General features: G+C 42.0%; 1 protein-coding gene across 1 annotated transcript in view; it reads right to left on the bottom strand.

The window, feature by feature from the left end:
* Window positions 1-17,328, bottom strand: part of Efhb (EF-hand domain family member B) — a 69,806-nt gene extending 52,478 nt beyond the window's left edge. Inside the window, exons 1-4 of the mRNA XM_040729574.1 lie at window positions 16,377-17,328; window positions 11,189-11,251; window positions 4,878-5,021; window positions 2,446-2,626 (exon numbers count right to left, since the gene is read on the bottom strand). Coding sequence (XP_040585508.1) covers window positions 2,446-2,626; window positions 4,878-5,021; window positions 11,189-11,251; window positions 16,377-17,240 — 1,252 coding nt within the window. The 5' untranslated portion in view covers window positions 17,241-17,328. The remainder of the gene's footprint in view (window positions 1-2,445; window positions 2,627-4,877; window positions 5,022-11,188; window positions 11,252-16,376) is intronic.
* Between the last annotated feature and the right edge of the window lie 1,206 nt (window positions 17,329-18,534).

Raw genomic sequence — 18,534 nt, 5'->3', positions numbered from 1 at the left:
ATGTACATTAGTCCTAATAGTGGTTATTATGCAATTACTATAGTATTGTTTCTATCACCATCGTGTGTGTGTGTGTGTGTGTGTGTGTGTGTGTGTGTGTGTGTGTGCATGAATGTGTGTGATGGGGATGACACTTTACATGGGTTCCCATGCTCTATCACAGGTCTCCCTACCCACACAAGTGCTTTTGTTTCTGAGCCATCTCACTGGCCCCTAAGATTCATAAAAGTTCACATAAATTGGATTTTTGTTTCTGTCATTGTTTTGAGACGGAATAACTAACTTGTGATCCTCCTGCCTATACTTCCTGTGTGCTGGGATCACAGATATGCACCATCTCAAGTGGTTTGTGTGGCACTAGAGACCAACTAGGGTTTCTGCATGCTAGGCAAGTACTCTACCAACTTAGCTGTGTTCCAAGAAGGGTTATTCATTCCTACTTTTCCTAGTTTGCTTTCTGTTTCTGTGTTAAAGATAATGACTAAAAGCAACTTGGGGAGGAAAGGGTTTACTTATTTTTATTTTATATATCTCAGGTCACAGTCCATCACTGAACGATGTCAGGGCAGGAACTCAAGCAGTGTGGGAAACTGGAAGCAGGAAATGAAGCAAAAATCACAGAAGAATGCTGATTTTTGGCTATTCTTCATATCTTATTTAGCTTGCTTTTTATTATTATTACTTTTTAATCATGTATATTTGCATGTCTGTGTGTGGGTAAGTACATATGAGTGCAGCTGTCCCACTAGTTCAAAGGTATCAGATGCCCTGAAGACTGGAATAAGCCAATGTGGGTCCTGGGAACCCAACCCAGGTCCTCTGGAAGATCGGTGTACACTCCTACCCACTGAGCCACCTCTCCAACCCCTCAGTTTGCTTTTTTTTAATGCAATTCAGAACTACCTGCCTAGGGGTAGCACCACCCATAATGGGCTTGGCTCTCCCACATCAATTATGAATCAAGAAAATACCCCCAGATTTGTTTGCAGGCCAATAAGATGGAGGTATCTTCTCAGTTGAGGTTCCCTCTTCCCAATGATTCTAATTGTGTCAAGATAACAAAAATTAACCAGCACACCACTAAAAAGATAAAGATACTTTATTCTTTATAAAGTACATTTTTAAACTAACAAACACATGTTTACTAGAGCAAAATGAAAAAGGACTTTCACAGTTCAATTTTTAATAGATCTTAGCTTTAGAGCTAAGACAATAATTTACCACAGGAGACTGTTGCATTCCAATAATAATTTCTTTTCAGAGAAAATATTACTACCTAAAAGAAAATAATCTAGTGGGCATTTTAGTTCAAAACGACCCAGCACATGATAGGGTCTTTTAAAACTAACCTGGGGGGGTGTCAAATGGCTCAAGTAAAAGTACTTTTACTCAGCTTGACTTGAGTTTGATCCCCAGAGCCATGTAAGGTGAAAAGAGAAAACAGACTCCACAAAGATGTCCTCTGACCTCCTTGAGAACTATGACACACATGCCCCCCACCCTTGAAGTAATAAATAAAAAGAAATTATAAAAGAAGAAAGGACCTGTGACCAATTCCATTATAAACTGTGTGTGTTGAACAATGGGACGTGGTGTCCTGTGTCTATGACCTGGCACTTAGAAGTTAAAAGTCGGGGTTTACCGAAAGTTTGAAGCTGACCTGCCCTTCTGTCTCTCAAGCACAATGAGTTTGAGGTCAACTTGTGTTAATGAACAAGAGCCTCTCTCAAAAAGGGGGTGGGGAGTTCTATTCCATCTCTAAATCAATGGAGAAAGTTGAAGATATACTCTGCAGTAATGCAGGGACCTGAGTTTAATCCCCAGTAACTAAGAAAAACACACAACCCAGGGAAGCTCTAGGTTGATCCTGATGCAAATTTCTCTAACTTTCTCCTGCCTATATTATATCTACTGTTCTTAACTGTTTCTCCACTGCAAAACCTGAGTTCTTACTGCCTTGGCTGTCACAGAGAAAATCTACAAGGATTCGGGTTCAGAAAGTAACGGAAAAAGAAAGAAAAATGACAGAAAGGCAGGAAGGGTGGGAGTGAGGGAGAGAGGGATGGAGAAAGAGAGGCAGGGAATGAGAAAGATCTTGCTATAATACCATCTTTTTACTTTTCCATGGAGAACTTCAAGGATCATTTTCTGTGTGTCTTTCTCTGGGTACTATGTCAAGATACTAACTAGAAAAAAAAAAGAGGTTCAAATAAAAGCAGAAAATTGAAAGCTAAGAATGCAAAACTGGAGCTGTAGTTAGGGGCAAAGAGGATGTGATGTCCACTGTAAGTAAGGCTAGCTAGTGATGAGAGAATGATCCAACCAGAAAACAGAGTGTGTTTCAAAATGATGAGCATCTTTCATTCTTAACAATACATCAGTGACATATGTGATCCAATTTCATACGACATTTTCCCACCTCCTTCTACCCCTTAGTTTTAATACCTCTGATAACTGGTGTCCCAAATGTTGTGTTGATTACATCCAGTCCTTTAGGCAATCCTGGTGTTTGATCATGAGATTTCCCCAATGGTGCCCGTTGATTGCTAAAATATATAGATTCTTTTTTGTCCTTAATTTTCTGTTGAAACTTGGTAATGGGCGGCGGGTTTACCAATGTGCTCATCTAAAGAAATTATAGACTGCATATGTATCAAAACAAGTATATGTAAGGAAACAAAAATCCTAATGAGAAGAAAACATGATTATAGTGATAATTTCTCATCATCATTGGCTTTGCTCACCTTCCTCTGAACTTTCAAAAAAGTAATGAAAGTTTAACACACCAGATGCAGAACTTTCAGCTAGGACTATAACCCCAGCTCTCAGGAAACTGAAGCACCAGGATACCAAGATCCCGGATGGAATGGACTGCAGAGAGAGCAAGGCCAGAAGGAGATATGACTACAGAGCTTATAGTTCAAGTCTTGGAGCCAGAAAAAAAAATCAAAACTAAAAAATAAAAGAAAGAAAGAAAAAGACAGAGATACAGCTCAGCAACACAGCACTTGCCTAGCAGACCCCAGACCACGGGATCTATCCCCAGTACTAAATAAATAAGTGAATAAATAAATAAAAACCTTTAGAAGTAGTTAAAAGTTTACAACAGTACTAGAAGGCTCACACCAGGTGTTCCCAAGTTATGGACTCAAACACTCAAGAACAGCAGGCACAGGACACAAACCATTTCCAAAAACTGTTAAGCATATGCATCCCAGTCTGGGCTTGATGACACAGTACTCTCACCCTAGCACTTGAGTAGTAGAGACAGGAAGATTGAGGCCAACGTGGACCACAGAACAAAAAAAAATGCAAAGAACAAAAGATAAAAATGGTGGTGCATGCTTTTAGTCCTAGCACTGGGATGACAGAGGCAGGTAGGTCTGAATTCAAGGCTAGCCTGGTCTACAAAGCCAGGTCCCGGACAATCAGAGCTACACAGAAAAACCGTGTTTCAAAATCAAAACAAACAAAAAGATATAAAAAAGATTGAAAGCAAGAAACAGGGAGACAGGAGGAGAAAGACAAAAGAGAGATGCTGAGAATGGTACTTTGTCTCAAAAACAAACAAAACAGGGCCCGAGAGATGCATCCCAAGGTGTTATGGGATAGTTGTATACCATGTGAAGATATATTGTTATGACTGCTTTAATAAAGAGCTGGACAGCGCATAGCTGGGCAGGAGAGACAGGACTTCCAGGCAGAGAGAGAAAGTAGAGATAATCAGGGTAGGAAGGAGCTGCCAATGTGATGTGGTGGCGATCAGACATAGAGAGAGAGAGAGAGAGAGAGAGAGAGAGAGAGAGAGAGAGAGAGAGAGAGGTAAAAAGCCACAAGGAGAAATGTATATTAATATAATTGTGTTAATTTAAGTTATAAGAGGCAGTGGGATAGGTCTAAGCTAAGGCCTAGCTTTCATAATTAATTAATACTAAGTCTCCATGTTATTTGTGAGCTAGTGGTCCTGACGAGAAAGCATATTACATAAAGGTACTTCCTACAACAGATCCCATGTAAAAGTGGAAGGAGAGAGTCAACTCTAGTTGTCCTCTGGGTCCCTATGTGAATGCCTGCACATATATCACACACATACAGAGACAAACATGTAATTATTAATTAATTAATTATTTTTTTAAAAAAACCAAGAAGATGGCTCAGGCTTGTTGCCAAAACTGATGGCCTGAGTTTATTCCCCAAAAATCACTTGATGGAAAGAATTGACTCCCGCAAGTTCTCCACACGTGCACTCCATACATGCTGTAACCCATGTATGCATGCGCGCACGCACACACACACACACACACACACACACACACACACACAATGTGGGAAAAGGTTTTTAAACAAACAAAAAATAGATTAATTGGTGATCAATTAGAAGGTTGACAGTTAGACTCAATGGTAAGGGGTGTTTACCCAGATCACATAAGACCCTGCCAAGAAAAATTAAATAAAAAGCAGATATAACAGGCAGGCAGATAACTAAATAGTTAGGTGACAATTATAGCCAGGCCAATATCAAATATGTTCTGATCCTACTCAACATCTACATATACTCTCTGTTGTCCCTCTGGGGACAATCCTGATTGACAAATGTGACATTTCTCTGTATTGGGAAAATGGGATGCCACTGCCTCATACCAGCCAAGGAACAGAAAAGTCTGTAGTTTGAGCCCCTGCTTCTATCACACATTCTTTGTTGCTGCTCCTTGAAAACTCAAACCATTGTCCCAGACTGATGTTTTTAGAGGACAGGATGAGGAAAGGAAACACACACAGGAATTACAAATTTCACATATACCTTGATGTGTGCAACTTTCTAATTGGTAAATTAATAATGCAACATAAATTATTAAGGAAGAAAAAGAAAGGTTTACCGGTACTGAAATTCTAGATCTTATTCCATGTGTCAAATAAGGTGCAATCTGAGGATTGTTTGCTCTGCCATAAAATACTCTTTCTGCTCCAGGAGGTGGGCATCTGAAGTTGAGATACTTCTTTACCTCTGGGGGAGTAACAAGCTGGAAAAGAGGAGACAAGAGAACAAGACCATGAAGCACAAGTTCTAAACTATCAATTCAACATCTCTAAGCAGTGCTGGCTTCCTTAGTAAAGAAGGAACTTCACCCCCAAAATGAGGCTGTCTCCCCTAAAATCTGTTTACTGACGGGAACAAAATACTTGAAATATTATAGTGAGAGGGGCTGAAGAGATGGCTCAATCATGAAGAGCACTTGTTCTTACAGAGGACCCAGGTTCAGTTCCAGCACTTGTTCTTACAGAGGACCCAGGTTCAGTTCCAGCACCCACATGGTAGCTCAAAGCTCTGGAACTCCACTTCCAGGGGACCTGGGTATCTATTCTGACCTCCATAAGCACCCGGCTTGTATGTGACACAAAGTCATAAACACAAACAAAGCCACCCCTGTGGCCTCGGTGGCTCCCTGAGACACAGGCTGTGACTTCCTAAAATTCAACAAAAACGAAAGCACAACATACCCAGGCCTAAGAAAGCAGCCTTAAGAGGAAAGTTCATAGCACTAATCGCCTACGTAAAGAACGAGGTGTCAGTCTCACACTGGAGAATTAACAGCACACGTGAAAGCTCTAGAACAAAAAGAAACAGACTCACTCAGGAGGAGTAGATGCCAAGAAATAATCAAATTGAGGAGTGAAATCAATAAAACAAGAACAAAGAAAACAATGAAACAAAGAATTCTTTGAGGAAATCAACAAGATAGATAAAACTATCCAAACTAACCCAAAGGTGGATAAGAAACATGCAAACTAACAAAATCAGAAACAAAAAAAAAAGGGGGGGACATAACAACAGACACTGAGGAAATCCAGAGAATCATCAGGTCAGAACCTGTAATCCACAAAATTGGAAAATGTAAAAGAAATGGGAAATATCCTGGATAGGTATCACATATCAAAATTAAATCAAGAAGAGATGAACAATTTAAATGGACCTATATCGTCGCTACCCCACCTCATCCTCCACCACCACTCCTCCCACCCCCCCCACCTTCCCATCCCTCCAGCTTTAAATACCTCCATGCCTGCAGGTGGCTCCTTCAGATAAGGCATGCCACTCTGAGCCTTGCTCTAAAGCACATGATTCCCCACATCTTATCCCAGGAAGACCATCTGTGAATGATAGGTGAGCAGAAGAAATTATCACAGGCTGGGGATACAGCTAAGTGATTAAGTGCTTGCTTAGCCTGTATCAAGGCCTAGTAACAAGGTTCCACCATACAACTAAAAAAAAAAAAAAGACTTGAAAATAAATAAATAAATAAATAGACCTACAACCCCTAAGGAAATAGGAGCTATCATCATAAGTCTCACAACCAAAAACAGCCCAGGGCCAGATGGTTTCAGCTCAGAATTCTATCATAACGCCAAAGAAGAGTTAATACCTATACTCCTTAAACTGTTCTACAAAAGAGAAACAGAATAAGCATTGCCAAACTCTTTTTATGAGGCTACAATTACCCTGGTACACAAACCACATGAAAATTCAACTAAGAAATAATTACAGACCAATCTCCCTCATGAATGAACATTGATACAAAAATACTCAATACTGGCAAACAGAATCCAAGACCACATCAAAAAATCATCCACCAAAATAAAGAATAATTCCTATATATTACTATAGCTTATTAGTTTTAGTCCTTTGAGTTTTGTAAGTTAGTATACATTTTTATGGTCAAACCCTTTTGTGTTTACATAATGAATATAATCCTTCATTTAACAAATTTCAGGAATGTCTGTGAATCTGCAATTACACTTTCATATGCCCAAATTGATTTCTTTTTACTTTTTAATTTGAATAAATTTTGAATAAATACAATTTCAAATTACTTTAAGAAATAATGTAAATAAATGTGATTGCTATAAAAAAAAATCATCCACCATGATGAAGTAGGCTGCATGTCAGAGATCCAGGGATGGTTCAACATGAGAAAATCAGTCAATGTAATCCACCATAATAATAAACTGAAAGAAAAAAAACCACATGATCATCTCATCAGATGCTAAAAAAGCCTTCAACAAAATCCAACACCCCTTCATGATAAAAGTTTTGGAGAGATCAGCGATAACAGGAACACATCTAAACATAATAAAAGCAATATACAGCAACTTGACAGCCAGCATCAAATTAAATGGAGATAAACTCAAAGTGATCCCACTAAAATCAGGAACAAGACAAGGCTGCCCACTCCATATCTATTTAATATAGCACTTGAAGTTCTAGCTAGAGCAACAAGACAATGAAAGATCAAGGGGATACACATTGGAAAGGAAGAAGCCAAACTGTCAGTATTTGCTGATGATATGATAGTATACATAAATGACCCCAAAAATTCTACCAGGGAACTCCTATAACTAATAGACACCTTCAGTAATATGTCAGGATACAACATCAACTTAAAAATATAAGTAGCCTACATATATAAATGATAAAAGGGCTGAGAAGGAATCAGAGAAGCAACATCCTTTACAATAGTCACAAATAATATATCTTGGTACAATACTAACCAAAAGAAGTAAAAGACCTGTATGACAAGATCTATAAAGCTTTGAAGAAAAACTGAAGAAGGTATCAGAAAATGGAAAGATCTCCCATGCTCTTGAATAAAGAGTACCAACATAATAAAAATGGCAATCTTATCAAAGAAATCTACTGACTCAATGAAATCCATCAAGATCCCAACACAATTCACAGACCTTGAAAGAACAATACTCAACTTATTATGGGAAAACAAAAAAAACTAAGATAACCAAAACAATCCTGTACAATAAAGGGTAGTCATCTAGGGTCATCACCATTCCTGACTTCAAGCTCCGATGTAGAGCTATAGTAAATAAAACAGCTTGGTATTGGCATAAAAAAAAAGACAGGTGGACCAATGGAATCAAATTGAAAACCCTGATATTAATCCACACACCTATGAACACATGATTTTTGACAAAGAATCTAAAATTATACAATGGGGAAAAAAGCATCTTCAGGAAAGAGTACTGGGATAACTGGATGTTGACCTGTAAAGAATGCAAATAGATCCATATCTACTACCATGCATAAAACTCAAGTCCAAATGGGATCAAAGACTCCAACATAAATCCAGCCACACTGAACCTCTTAGAAGAGAAAGTGAGAAGTAGTCTTGAATCCATGCGCGGAGAACACTTCCTAAATATAACACCAGAAGCACAGACACTAAGAGCAACAATTAATAAATGGGACCTTCTGAAACTGAGAAGCTTCTGTAAGGCAAATGACACAGTCAGTAAGACAAAGCAGCAGCCTAAAGAATGGGAAAATATCTTCACCAACCCCACATCTAACAGAGGACTGAATTCCAAAATAAACAAAGAACTCAAAAAACTGGACATCAAAAGACCAAATAATCCAGTTAAAAATGGGGTACATATCTAGCCGGGTGTTGGTGGTGCATGCCTTTAATCCCAGCACTCAGGAGGCAAAGACAGGTAGATCTTTGTGAGTTAGAAGCCAGCCTGATCCACCGATCCAGTTCCAGGACAAGCTCCAAAACAATACAGAGAAACCCTGTCTCAAAAAACCAAAAAAAAAAGGGGGGGTACATATCTAAACAGAGGATTCTCAACAGAGGAATCTCAAATGACCGAAAGACACTTAAGGAATTGTTCAACATCCTCAACCATCAATCAGGGAAATACAAATTTAAATGACTCTGAGATACCATTTTACACCAGTCAAAATGGCTAAAGTCAACAACACTGCTGATAGTTTATGCTGGAGAGGATTCCAATTAAGGGGAACACTCCTCCATTGCTGATGGGAGTGAATGTGGGGACACCAGACCTTGAGCAGAAACCCACTTCCCCTTCAGCCTGGGAGCAGGCAGCTGTGAGATAATGTTTACTGAAAACAATTCAGTGCTATAAAGCTCTTGATAGGGCTCACTCACTGAAACACCATGACTTTGACACCCCCTATGGCTAGATGCTTCTTCCTGTCCCCCCTGCTGTTTCTCCCCGATTCTGGGGCTGGAGATTAAACCATCAGCCAGGAGGGTGAGAAGTCTGGGAGAGTTGTTGGAGAATTGTATGTAGATGGATGGCAGAAGTCCTTAAAAAGGGAAGCGTTTTTTCTTGGAGGGACTTCTCTTCTAAACCGACTTGGGAAGCATAAAGTTTTCTTAAAGCAACCGACCGGTCTCTGTGTCATCTATCCCGACCACCTCGCTACATTCTCGGATGCAGGCTGCACAGCAGGTGTGACAAGTGAAAACTTATACAGCCACTTTGGAAATCAGTATGGCAGTTTTTCAGAAAATTGAGAATCAATCTACCTCAAGACCCAGCAATAACACTCTTAGAAATATACCCAAAGGATATACTCTCATACCACAAGGACATTAGCTCAACTGTGTTAATAGCAGCATTATTCATAATACCAGAACCTGGAAACAACCTAGATGTCCCTCAAGGAAGAATGGATAAAAATGTGGTACACTTACACAATGAAGTACTTACTCAGAGGTGAAAAACAATGACATCATGAAATTTGCAAGCAAGAGATGGAATTAGAAAAAAAGCATCCTGGGAAAGGTAACACAGACCCAGAAAGACAAAAATGGTATGTTGTCACCCATGAAGCAAAGGATAACCAGCCTACAGTCCACAATCTCAGAGAAGCTAGGTAACAAGAGAACTCTAAGAGAGACATACATGGATCCCCCTGGGAAAGGGAAATAGGCAAGATCTCCTGAGAAAATGCAGAGTATGGGGGTGGGGAATGTGGACAGGGAGGAGAGTAGGGGAGGGAAGAGGAGAACATGAAGAAACAGGATATTTGAGATGGAGAAAGGACTGCAAAGGAGCACTAGGACAGACATATTGATTGAGGGAGTCATTATGGAGCTATTGAGAAACTTGTCACTAACGACATTCCCAGGAATTCCCAAAGATGAGCCAGCTAAGACCCTAAGTAGTAGTGGAGAAGGTGGCTGACTTGACCTTCCCCTGTAATCAGATTGATGACTACCTTAATTATCATCACAGAACTCTCATCCAACAACTGATGGAAGCAGATACAGACAGAGATCCATAGCTAAGCACTGGGCTGATCTCCCAGAGTCCAGTCAAAGAAAGGGAGGAGGAATAATATGAGCAAAGGGGTCAAGATCATTTTGGGGATACACAAGAAACAGTTGAACTGAGCTAGTGGGAGCTCACTGAGTCCAAACTGACAGTGGGGGAGCCTGCATAGGACCAAACTAGGCCCTCTGAATGTGGGTGACATGGCTTGGGCAGTCCGTGAGGCCACCGGCAGTGGGACCAGGATCTATCCTTAGTGCTTGAACTTGTTTATTGGAGCCCATTCTCTTTGGAGGGATACCTTGCTCAAGTAAGATATAGGTGGGGTTTGCTGATCCTGCCTCTAAGAGATGTGCACACTTCATTGACTCCCCCCGGGGAAGCCTCACCCTCTCCTGCTCTCACCCTGGGGAGAGCAGGAGGAGGGAAGAGAGCAGGAACTGGGATTGGTATGTAAAATGAGAAAATAATGTTTAAATTTTTTAAATGATTTTAAAAATGCAAAGTGCTCAAACACTTAAAGTTAAAAAATCAACTTTAAAACATTTTTTAAGATTATCCTTTAGGGGACTGAAAAAGGCTGAGTGGTTAAGAGTATCTGCTGTTTTTGTAGAGGACTTGAGTTCTGTTCCAGCCTCCACATCAGGAGGCTCGTACATCACCTGTGACTCCAGCTCCACACAATTTAACACCTTCTCTGGCCTCTGGATACGTGCACACATGTGGCATATGGTCACACACACACACACACACACACACACACACACACACACACACACACACACACACACGCAAATCAGGAAATATCCAGGTTACAACCCATCTCATTCCTACTGAAACGCATTAAATCCTAGAGGGTTTTTTTGGTAAACTACAGGAAATGTAAACTTCCATTTTCATTTTCTTGAACAAAATCAATAGGCATCTTAATAATATAGTAAAAGCTCAACATTGACCACATTAAATCTGTGCACCCATTCACGGGAAAGCTCAGAATCCAAGCTCCTGCAGTTCTTACCAGAGGTACAAACAGAAATCCAAGCTCCTCCAGTTCTTACTGGAGGTACAAACAGAAAGACTGGGAAGGACTTACCCTGGGAAGCTTTTCAGTCAAACAGGTTGCAACTCTGTATCCAACAGGCTTAACTTTTCCTGCCTTAGAGAGAGAAAACATTGATCATTTCAGGGTGAAAAAAAAAAACATTTTAAAAGAATGGACTTTGCCTCATTGAGGTCTGTGCCTCAAATGCTACAAAGGGTATTTTTTAGCTACAATAAAATAAATGAACAATTAAATAATAAACAAACAAAAGGCAGAAATGCATCCAGTAATTCTGGGATGTTCTGAAGCGTTCACTTGTCTCCAACTGGTGTTTCTTTTGTGCTTTGTTTGGGTCTGGGACTGGCTTTGTAGTATAGGATGACCTTGAACTCCTAATCCTTGCCTACTTGTGGTGCTGGGATTGTAGATGTGTATCATGTCAACAAGGCTTTTGACTGTTTTTTTTTTTTTGACAGAGAGTTTTTCTGGAATTTATGGCAATTCTCCTGCCTCAACCTCTTGGGGCTGGGATCACAAGCATTACCATGCTCAGCCACAAACAATTCTAAAATTTTTCACTGCTTAATTATTTCATGCCCAAATACATGTGTATATCATGTTTCCAACACAAACTTTTATTTAAGATACAGATCTTATATAGCCCAGATTGGCCCCTAACTCACACTTACTTCCCTGCCTCAGCCTCTAGACTTGCATGTGAAGACATGTTATCTACAGCCCAGTCCCTAGAGAGAATAATCCAAATCTTACTTGGCTTTTCTCACTTTGCAACTTGGGTCTTATCTGGCCTTCCTTTGCTCATAGCACGGCCTGTAAGAATGTACTCCCAGAAACACAACATATATATCTTTCCTCTTTGTCTACTTCAAAGTAGCTGATGTTGTTTTTTTTTTAATGTGCACACTGCTTTTATAAAAATTGAAAGAATTGGGAACTCAGCATGGTAGTTCATTCCTATAATCCCAGCACTCGAGAGTCTGAGGCAGGGGCATTCCCAAGAGCGCAGGGCCAGTCTGGATGAGTTACAATAGCAAAGTTCTGTCCAGAACAAATAAAAAGAATGGGGGCTAAAGATGTAGCTCAGCTTGTAGAGCACTAGTCTAACATGCCTGAGCTCCTAGGTGCGACCATCAGCACTGTGGAAACCAGGCCTGCTGGGACACCCCTGCACTCAGTGCTTCACAGGTAAAGGCAGGGGATTAGCCATTATAGTCATCCTCAGCTACATGAAGTATGAGACTGGCTTGGGATATGGAAGACCTTGACTTTAAAAAATTAAAATATCCTCTAAGAATCAAATTAGATCACCTAAAATATCCAATGGGTTATTTGAGCAGAGGGTAATGAAAATCAATAGACATGAGTCCTCTTCCCTACTCTTGCTCTGCTTAAAAGTGGGGTTGTTGACTTGCTCTTGTGAAGCGGCTCCAAACCCAGCAAGAGCAGCTCAGTGTCTGAGGACATGAAGAAGATCCTGCATAAAAACAGACTTCTGGTTTCATTCTGCTGCTGTGACAAAACACTGAGCAAAAATAACGCAGTAGAGGAGAGAATTTGGCTTCCACTTCCAGGTGACAATCCGTCGTCAAGAGAAGTTGGGGCAGAAACCCAGGTAGACCTGCCTGCTATTTTTCATACTAGTAGCTCTCACCAAGGAACTCTAGGTCAAGTACAGTGAAACCACGGAGCAACACTGCTTGCTGGCTGCTTGCTGGCTGGTTATGTTTAGCTTTTTATGCAGCCCAGGACCATCTGCTGAAGGAATGGTGCAGCTCACCGTGGGCAGGGCCTCCTTCATTAAAAATCAAGACAACCCCTCTACAGGTGCTCCAGGTTAATCTAATCTGGACAATGCTTCAATAGAGACTCCCTTCTAAGATGACTTAAGTCAGTGTTTCTCAATCTATGGGTCGCAACCCCATTTCGGGGTGGAACAACCCTTTCACAGGGGTGGCATATCAGATAGTCTATATATCGGATATTTACATTAGGATTCATAACAGTAGCAAAATTACACTTATGAAGTGGCAACAAAATAATTTATGGTTGGGGTCACCACAATAAGAACTGTATTAAAGTATCACAGCATTAGGAAGGGTGGGAACCACTGTTCTAGGCTGTGTCAAGTTGACAGGTAAAGTGCACACAGCACCCCACACCCACTCCCCACCCTACTCCCCTCCCCACTCTACTTCCCCACCCCACACCCATCCCTCCACCCCCCACACCCACACCCTCTCGTTTTAGCAGCCACAACAGGCTAACACATGCTAGTCTGACCTTGCCGTTCCTTTCCTGGTCACTAGGAGGTCAGATGCCCGAAAGGAACCAATCAGAAGTTAGCTGGCGGGGTTGTGCTTTATGGCTCTGGGTGTGTTTTACAGACAACTGCACAACAGTGACGTGCAGAGCATAGCAACCACCCTGAGAGAGCCTGTGGGCCATGACAACCAGTTAACCAATCAACACAGGCAGGTCACCCAAGCCTGGAAGCGCACCAATCCTGAGACTGTTGCATACCCGTAGACACTCCCCTAAGCTGCCCTATAAGATCCCTGCCTCATGATTTCTCAGGGTCTTTTCTCCAACCATCCAGCTGAGGTGGATGGATGAAAGGCCTGAGCTAATGGGCTTAGCTTGTTAAACAACTACAATAAAAGACTCTTTGCTTTTGCATTGAAATGGGCCTCTTGGTGATTTTGGAGTTCAGAATTTGGGCACAACAGACTACCAAAATAGCCTGTGTCTTGCATTATTTCTCCCGGAAATATTTTCTAGTAGCATCTCCATAATCTATCATTCCTTGAAGACTAGTTCTGTGTGTGTGTGTGTGTGTGTGTGTGTTTCTGTGTGTGTGTGTGTGTGTGTGAGTGTGTGTGTCTTCTTCCTGACTGCCTCTCCATCCTCTCTTTCCCCTCCCCCCACCCTCTATTACCTCTATATTGACCAAGCTGGTCTAAATTTACTCTCCCCTTACCTCAGAATCCTAAGGAGCTGGGGTTCATAGGTCTCTTTTGTTAAAATAATAAGTTCCCAAGTCAATCAATTTGAGCCTCACTTATTTTCTGTGAACCCCTGTGCCTACAAATGAAATGTCACTTTTCTGGTTAATCTTTCTTCTAATTTGAATTACTATTTTCTGCAGTTCATAAACCAGAAATAGCACTGTAAAAGGTTTTCCTCTGCAATAATTCAGTGAAAACAATCTTGTAGGGGTTCCATCCCATACCAAACAAAACAGTTCTGTATTATATAGCGAAATTTTTGTTTATTAGCTAAATGAAAAACAGACCATTTTTAATGTTCAAATAACAACTGTGTAGAAGAGCATTTGGTGCAGATTTCATCTTTCTGTTGACCCACTTAAACAATGCTGGTCACTGTTTGCCCTCTAGCCAGGCTGCTCTAAATTTGTGTCCATCCTCCTGCTTCCGCCGCCGAATATCTGGGATTACAGGTCACCCCACCCAACCAGTCACTGTCTCTACCGTGAAGAAGCTAAGTCAGAAAACTTTGAAGTAAGCACAGAGTATAGAGAGAGTAAGCGATGGAGGGAAGAAACAGGAAGGAGAGAGATGGTCAGAGAGAGAGAGAGCCGTGCAAGCATGACAGCTCTCAGCTATAATCTTCTCAGTTTGGAAGGCTGAAGCAGAAGTAACACTGAGTTCCAGGCAAGCCTGAGATACTGTATACTGAGTTCCTGATTAGCCTGCACTTCAGTGTAAGATGATACTCTGCTTCAAAACACTATATATATTTGTGAAAAGAAAAAAAAAGACATGGAGTGGGGGGGAGTGGTGCACACTTTTAGTTCCAGCACTGGGGAGGCAAAGGCAGGCCTATCTCTGTGAGTTGAGGCCAGCCTGGTCTACAAATCTAGTTCCAAGACAGCCATGGTTGTAGCACAAAGTCTAATTGGTCTTAATAATAAAAACTTGGAGTCAGCTATTGGGTAAAAGCTGAAGGATCAGAGAAGCAGAGCGTTACCGCCTCTTCCAATGCTCAGACCGTAGGGGTGATCCTGTCCTCACACTGCATTCATCTCTATGAATCCTGAGACTGCTCTGAACTCCTGTCTCCTACCGCCTTATATCCACCCAGCCATATCACTCCTATCTCCATCTCCCTAGTGCTGGGATTTAAAAACTTGTGATCCCAAGTGCTGGGATCATCTTTGTGTGAGCTGTTTCTCTTTTAGACAAATTCAATCTTGTACAGCCCAGGGTGGCCTTGAACTCACTTTGTTATAGTATAAACAAAATATACTATAACACAGAGAAACTGTTACACAGAGAAACCCTGTCTAGAAAAAACAAAAAAGAAAAAGAAAAAAGAAGCGGGGAAGGAAGGAAGGAAGGGTAAGTGGGTGGAGGAAGGGCGGACAGCGGCAGAGGCAAACACTCTAGGATTGCTCACTTTGAAAGCTGTCTTCACTGGAGTTTTTATTGCTTTGATGAATCACCATGGCCAAAAAGCAAGTGTGAGAGGAAAGGGTTTGTTAGGCTTACACTTCCATGTTGCTGTTCATCATTGAAGGATATCAGGACCTGGAGTCAGGAGCCGATGTAGGTCATGGAGGGGTGCTGCTTACTGGCTTGTTCCTCATGGCTTGCTCAGCCTTCTTTCTTAGAGAATCCAGGATCACCAGTACAGGGATGGCCCCACCCACAATGGACTGCACCCTCCTCTAGACATCACTAATTAAGAAAACGCCATACAGGCTTGCCTACAGCCTGGTTTTTGGAAGGCGTTTTCTCAATTGAGGCTCCCTCCCCTTTGAAGACTCCAGCTTATGTCACATTGACATAAAACTAGCTAGTACAGATTATTATTTTCTAAAGAATATGTTTATTATTATTGGATTTTTGTGAGACAGGGTTTGTGTGTGTAACCCTGGCTGTCCTGCATCAGGCTGGCCTCCAACTTAAAGATTTACCAGCCTCTGCCTCTGAGTGGTTGAATTAAAGGTGTGCACTATCACTGACCATTGAAGAGGCGATTTTTCTTGTGATGTGAAAGTATTAGAATAAACCCCAATTTGCCTTTGGTCGTGGTGTTTCATCATAGCAATAGAAACCCCAACTTGATGCCAGCAAAATTTTAGTCTCTCCAAACACAAACAAGCCTCACTACTATATCATCTGGGTAAAGACATGGCTACCACATAATCAAGGGGAAATCCTAGGGAAAACAAAAACCAAACACAACAGGAACTTACACTTGGCCAGCAAGGCATCCGATCAAAGAATTTCCCAGAATATATGGGTCTGAGGTGGGCTGGATCCTCCACTCCAGGTTCCATGGCCTCTGACTCCTTTTTCTCTTCAGGTTGTTGGGCAAATGGGCACTCAGAAGCTTCTGTCACTAAACCTATTTGAGGCTCTGCATTACTGGCTTCACCTGGTTCCTGGGTTCGTGGCAACCCGATGTCTACACCCTCAGGGGGTGTCTCTGCGTAGGGGTTCACCACAACACAGGTGGGCTCTTTTTCCACTTCTTTTCTGAGTTCCAAACCTGCAACGGGTTGTTTTTCCACTACAGCATCCGTCCACGCAGGCCCACAGGTGACAGGCCTCCCTGCGCTCCCCGCAGCCTGTGAACTTCCATGCCCTGCGTCCAAAGGAGACTGCAGTGTCCTTCCCCAGGGAAGCCCCGGTGGAAGGCCCTCGTTTTCTGACCCCACTTTTCCTGGCAACACACCCAGAGGTTTTGGTTCCTGGAAGGTGGAGCCCCTGTGGACTCCTAAATTACTCGACTCCACCGGTGTCCTAGAAATAGTATGTCTTTCTAATTCTACTCCAAGAGCATGGCACAGTGGTGATTTTGTTTCTGGTGATACCATCCTCTCCCTGCACCTTCGATTTTGTCTTAGTTTTAATTCGAGCCCCAGCTCCGAAGGAGATTTTGAATCCCTAAGAGTCCTGTCTATTATATCATCCTTTTGTTCTTGAGTGAGTCCAACCTCCTTGATTTCAGGTGCCGTCATCCTCCCCGGAGAACTCCTCTCTAACGGGAAAGCTGTACTTGGCTCCAAGGAAGTTTGCAAAGCTTTAGGGGACCCCACTCTCACAAATGAACACATTCTCCCGGTACTCCTTGCTGGCTGGCCCACTGCTTCTTGTCTGCTGCCTTACACCTTGGAGAAGGAGAGTAGCGGTAGTCTGTTTACCCCGTTACCTGGGAAACAGACTTGGGGCGGGGCCTGGTGAGCAATTCTTTCCTGTAGCCCAACCCCGCCCCCCATCTCTCATTCATTGTGCCTCAGGCTTCACTCCTTTTCTTTCCCAGAACCTGGTTTCTTTCTCTTTTCTTTCCTCCTTCCTTCCCTTTCTTTTCCTTTTCTTTCTTCTTTTCTTTTTTTTAAGTATATCATTTTTAATTATGTGTATGCTAGTGTGTGTGTGTGTGTGTGTGTGTGTGTGTGTGTGTGTGTGTGTGTGTGTTAGATGACTCAAAAGCCAGATGTGTTTGTGGGCCCAGGCACTGAAGTTATGGGAAGTTGTGAGGGGCCTAGAAACCAAAGGAACTCTCCGTAATAGGAGAAAGATTTTAATCGCTGAGCCATCTCCCCAGTCTCAGTCTGTGTTCACACGAATCCCAAACACATCCCACCACTACACACACACACACACACACACACACACACACACAGGTTTCTTTTTACTACAGAAGGCAGGAACACTTGAGTGATGTGCTTTTGGATACTAAACATAATATTTGTCAAGTTCTCTTTAGTTTCCCGAGTTACATAGTTCTATTGTGATGGCTTTAGCAGACTAAGTGAGCCATGGTGGTTGTACTTCTGCAATGGCAGAAATCAGGAGGCTGAAGTAGGGGGGTATCTGTGAATTCAAGGTCAGCCTGGGGTAAAACAAACAGGCAAAGAGGAAGGAAATACAGACACAGAGAGATAGATTTAGTTCTGAAGGTCATTGGCCTCTTCACTGGTGATCTGGGAGCAAATATTTTGTGGTGACTGCTTCTTTTAGGTGTTCCCTTGCCTGCAAGTATCTCTATCACACATCTTTAATGTCAGCACTCACATGGCAGAGGCCAAAGGATCTCTGTGAGTTCCTGGTCAGCCTGGTCTACAAGGGAGGTACATACCAGCAAGGGTTAGTTGGCTACTTAGTGAGACTCTGTCTCATAACTATTACACACACACACACACACACACACACACACACACACACACACACACACACGACAAGTAGACGGCCATTCTCCCTACTGTTGACACTACATTGTGATATCCAGAGTCTCAGGCAGCCAGGCAACTGCTCTCCTGAGGACCCAGGGAGACAGGATAGCCCTGTGGTAGGGTCTGTGGTAGAGATAAGAACTCTAGTGGCTGGCCACTTTGCTTCTCTAACCTT

Source organism: Mesocricetus auratus, unplaced genomic scaffold (assembly GCF_017639785.1).
Source record: "Mesocricetus auratus isolate SY011 unplaced genomic scaffold, BCM_Maur_2.0 Super-Scaffold_100021, whole genome shotgun sequence".
In the NCBI taxonomy this organism is placed as follows: domain Eukaryota; kingdom Metazoa; phylum Chordata; class Mammalia; order Rodentia; family Cricetidae; genus Mesocricetus; species Mesocricetus auratus.
Note: the sequence above shows the minus strand (reverse complement) of the source record. Positions and strands in the feature narration are given on the sequence as shown.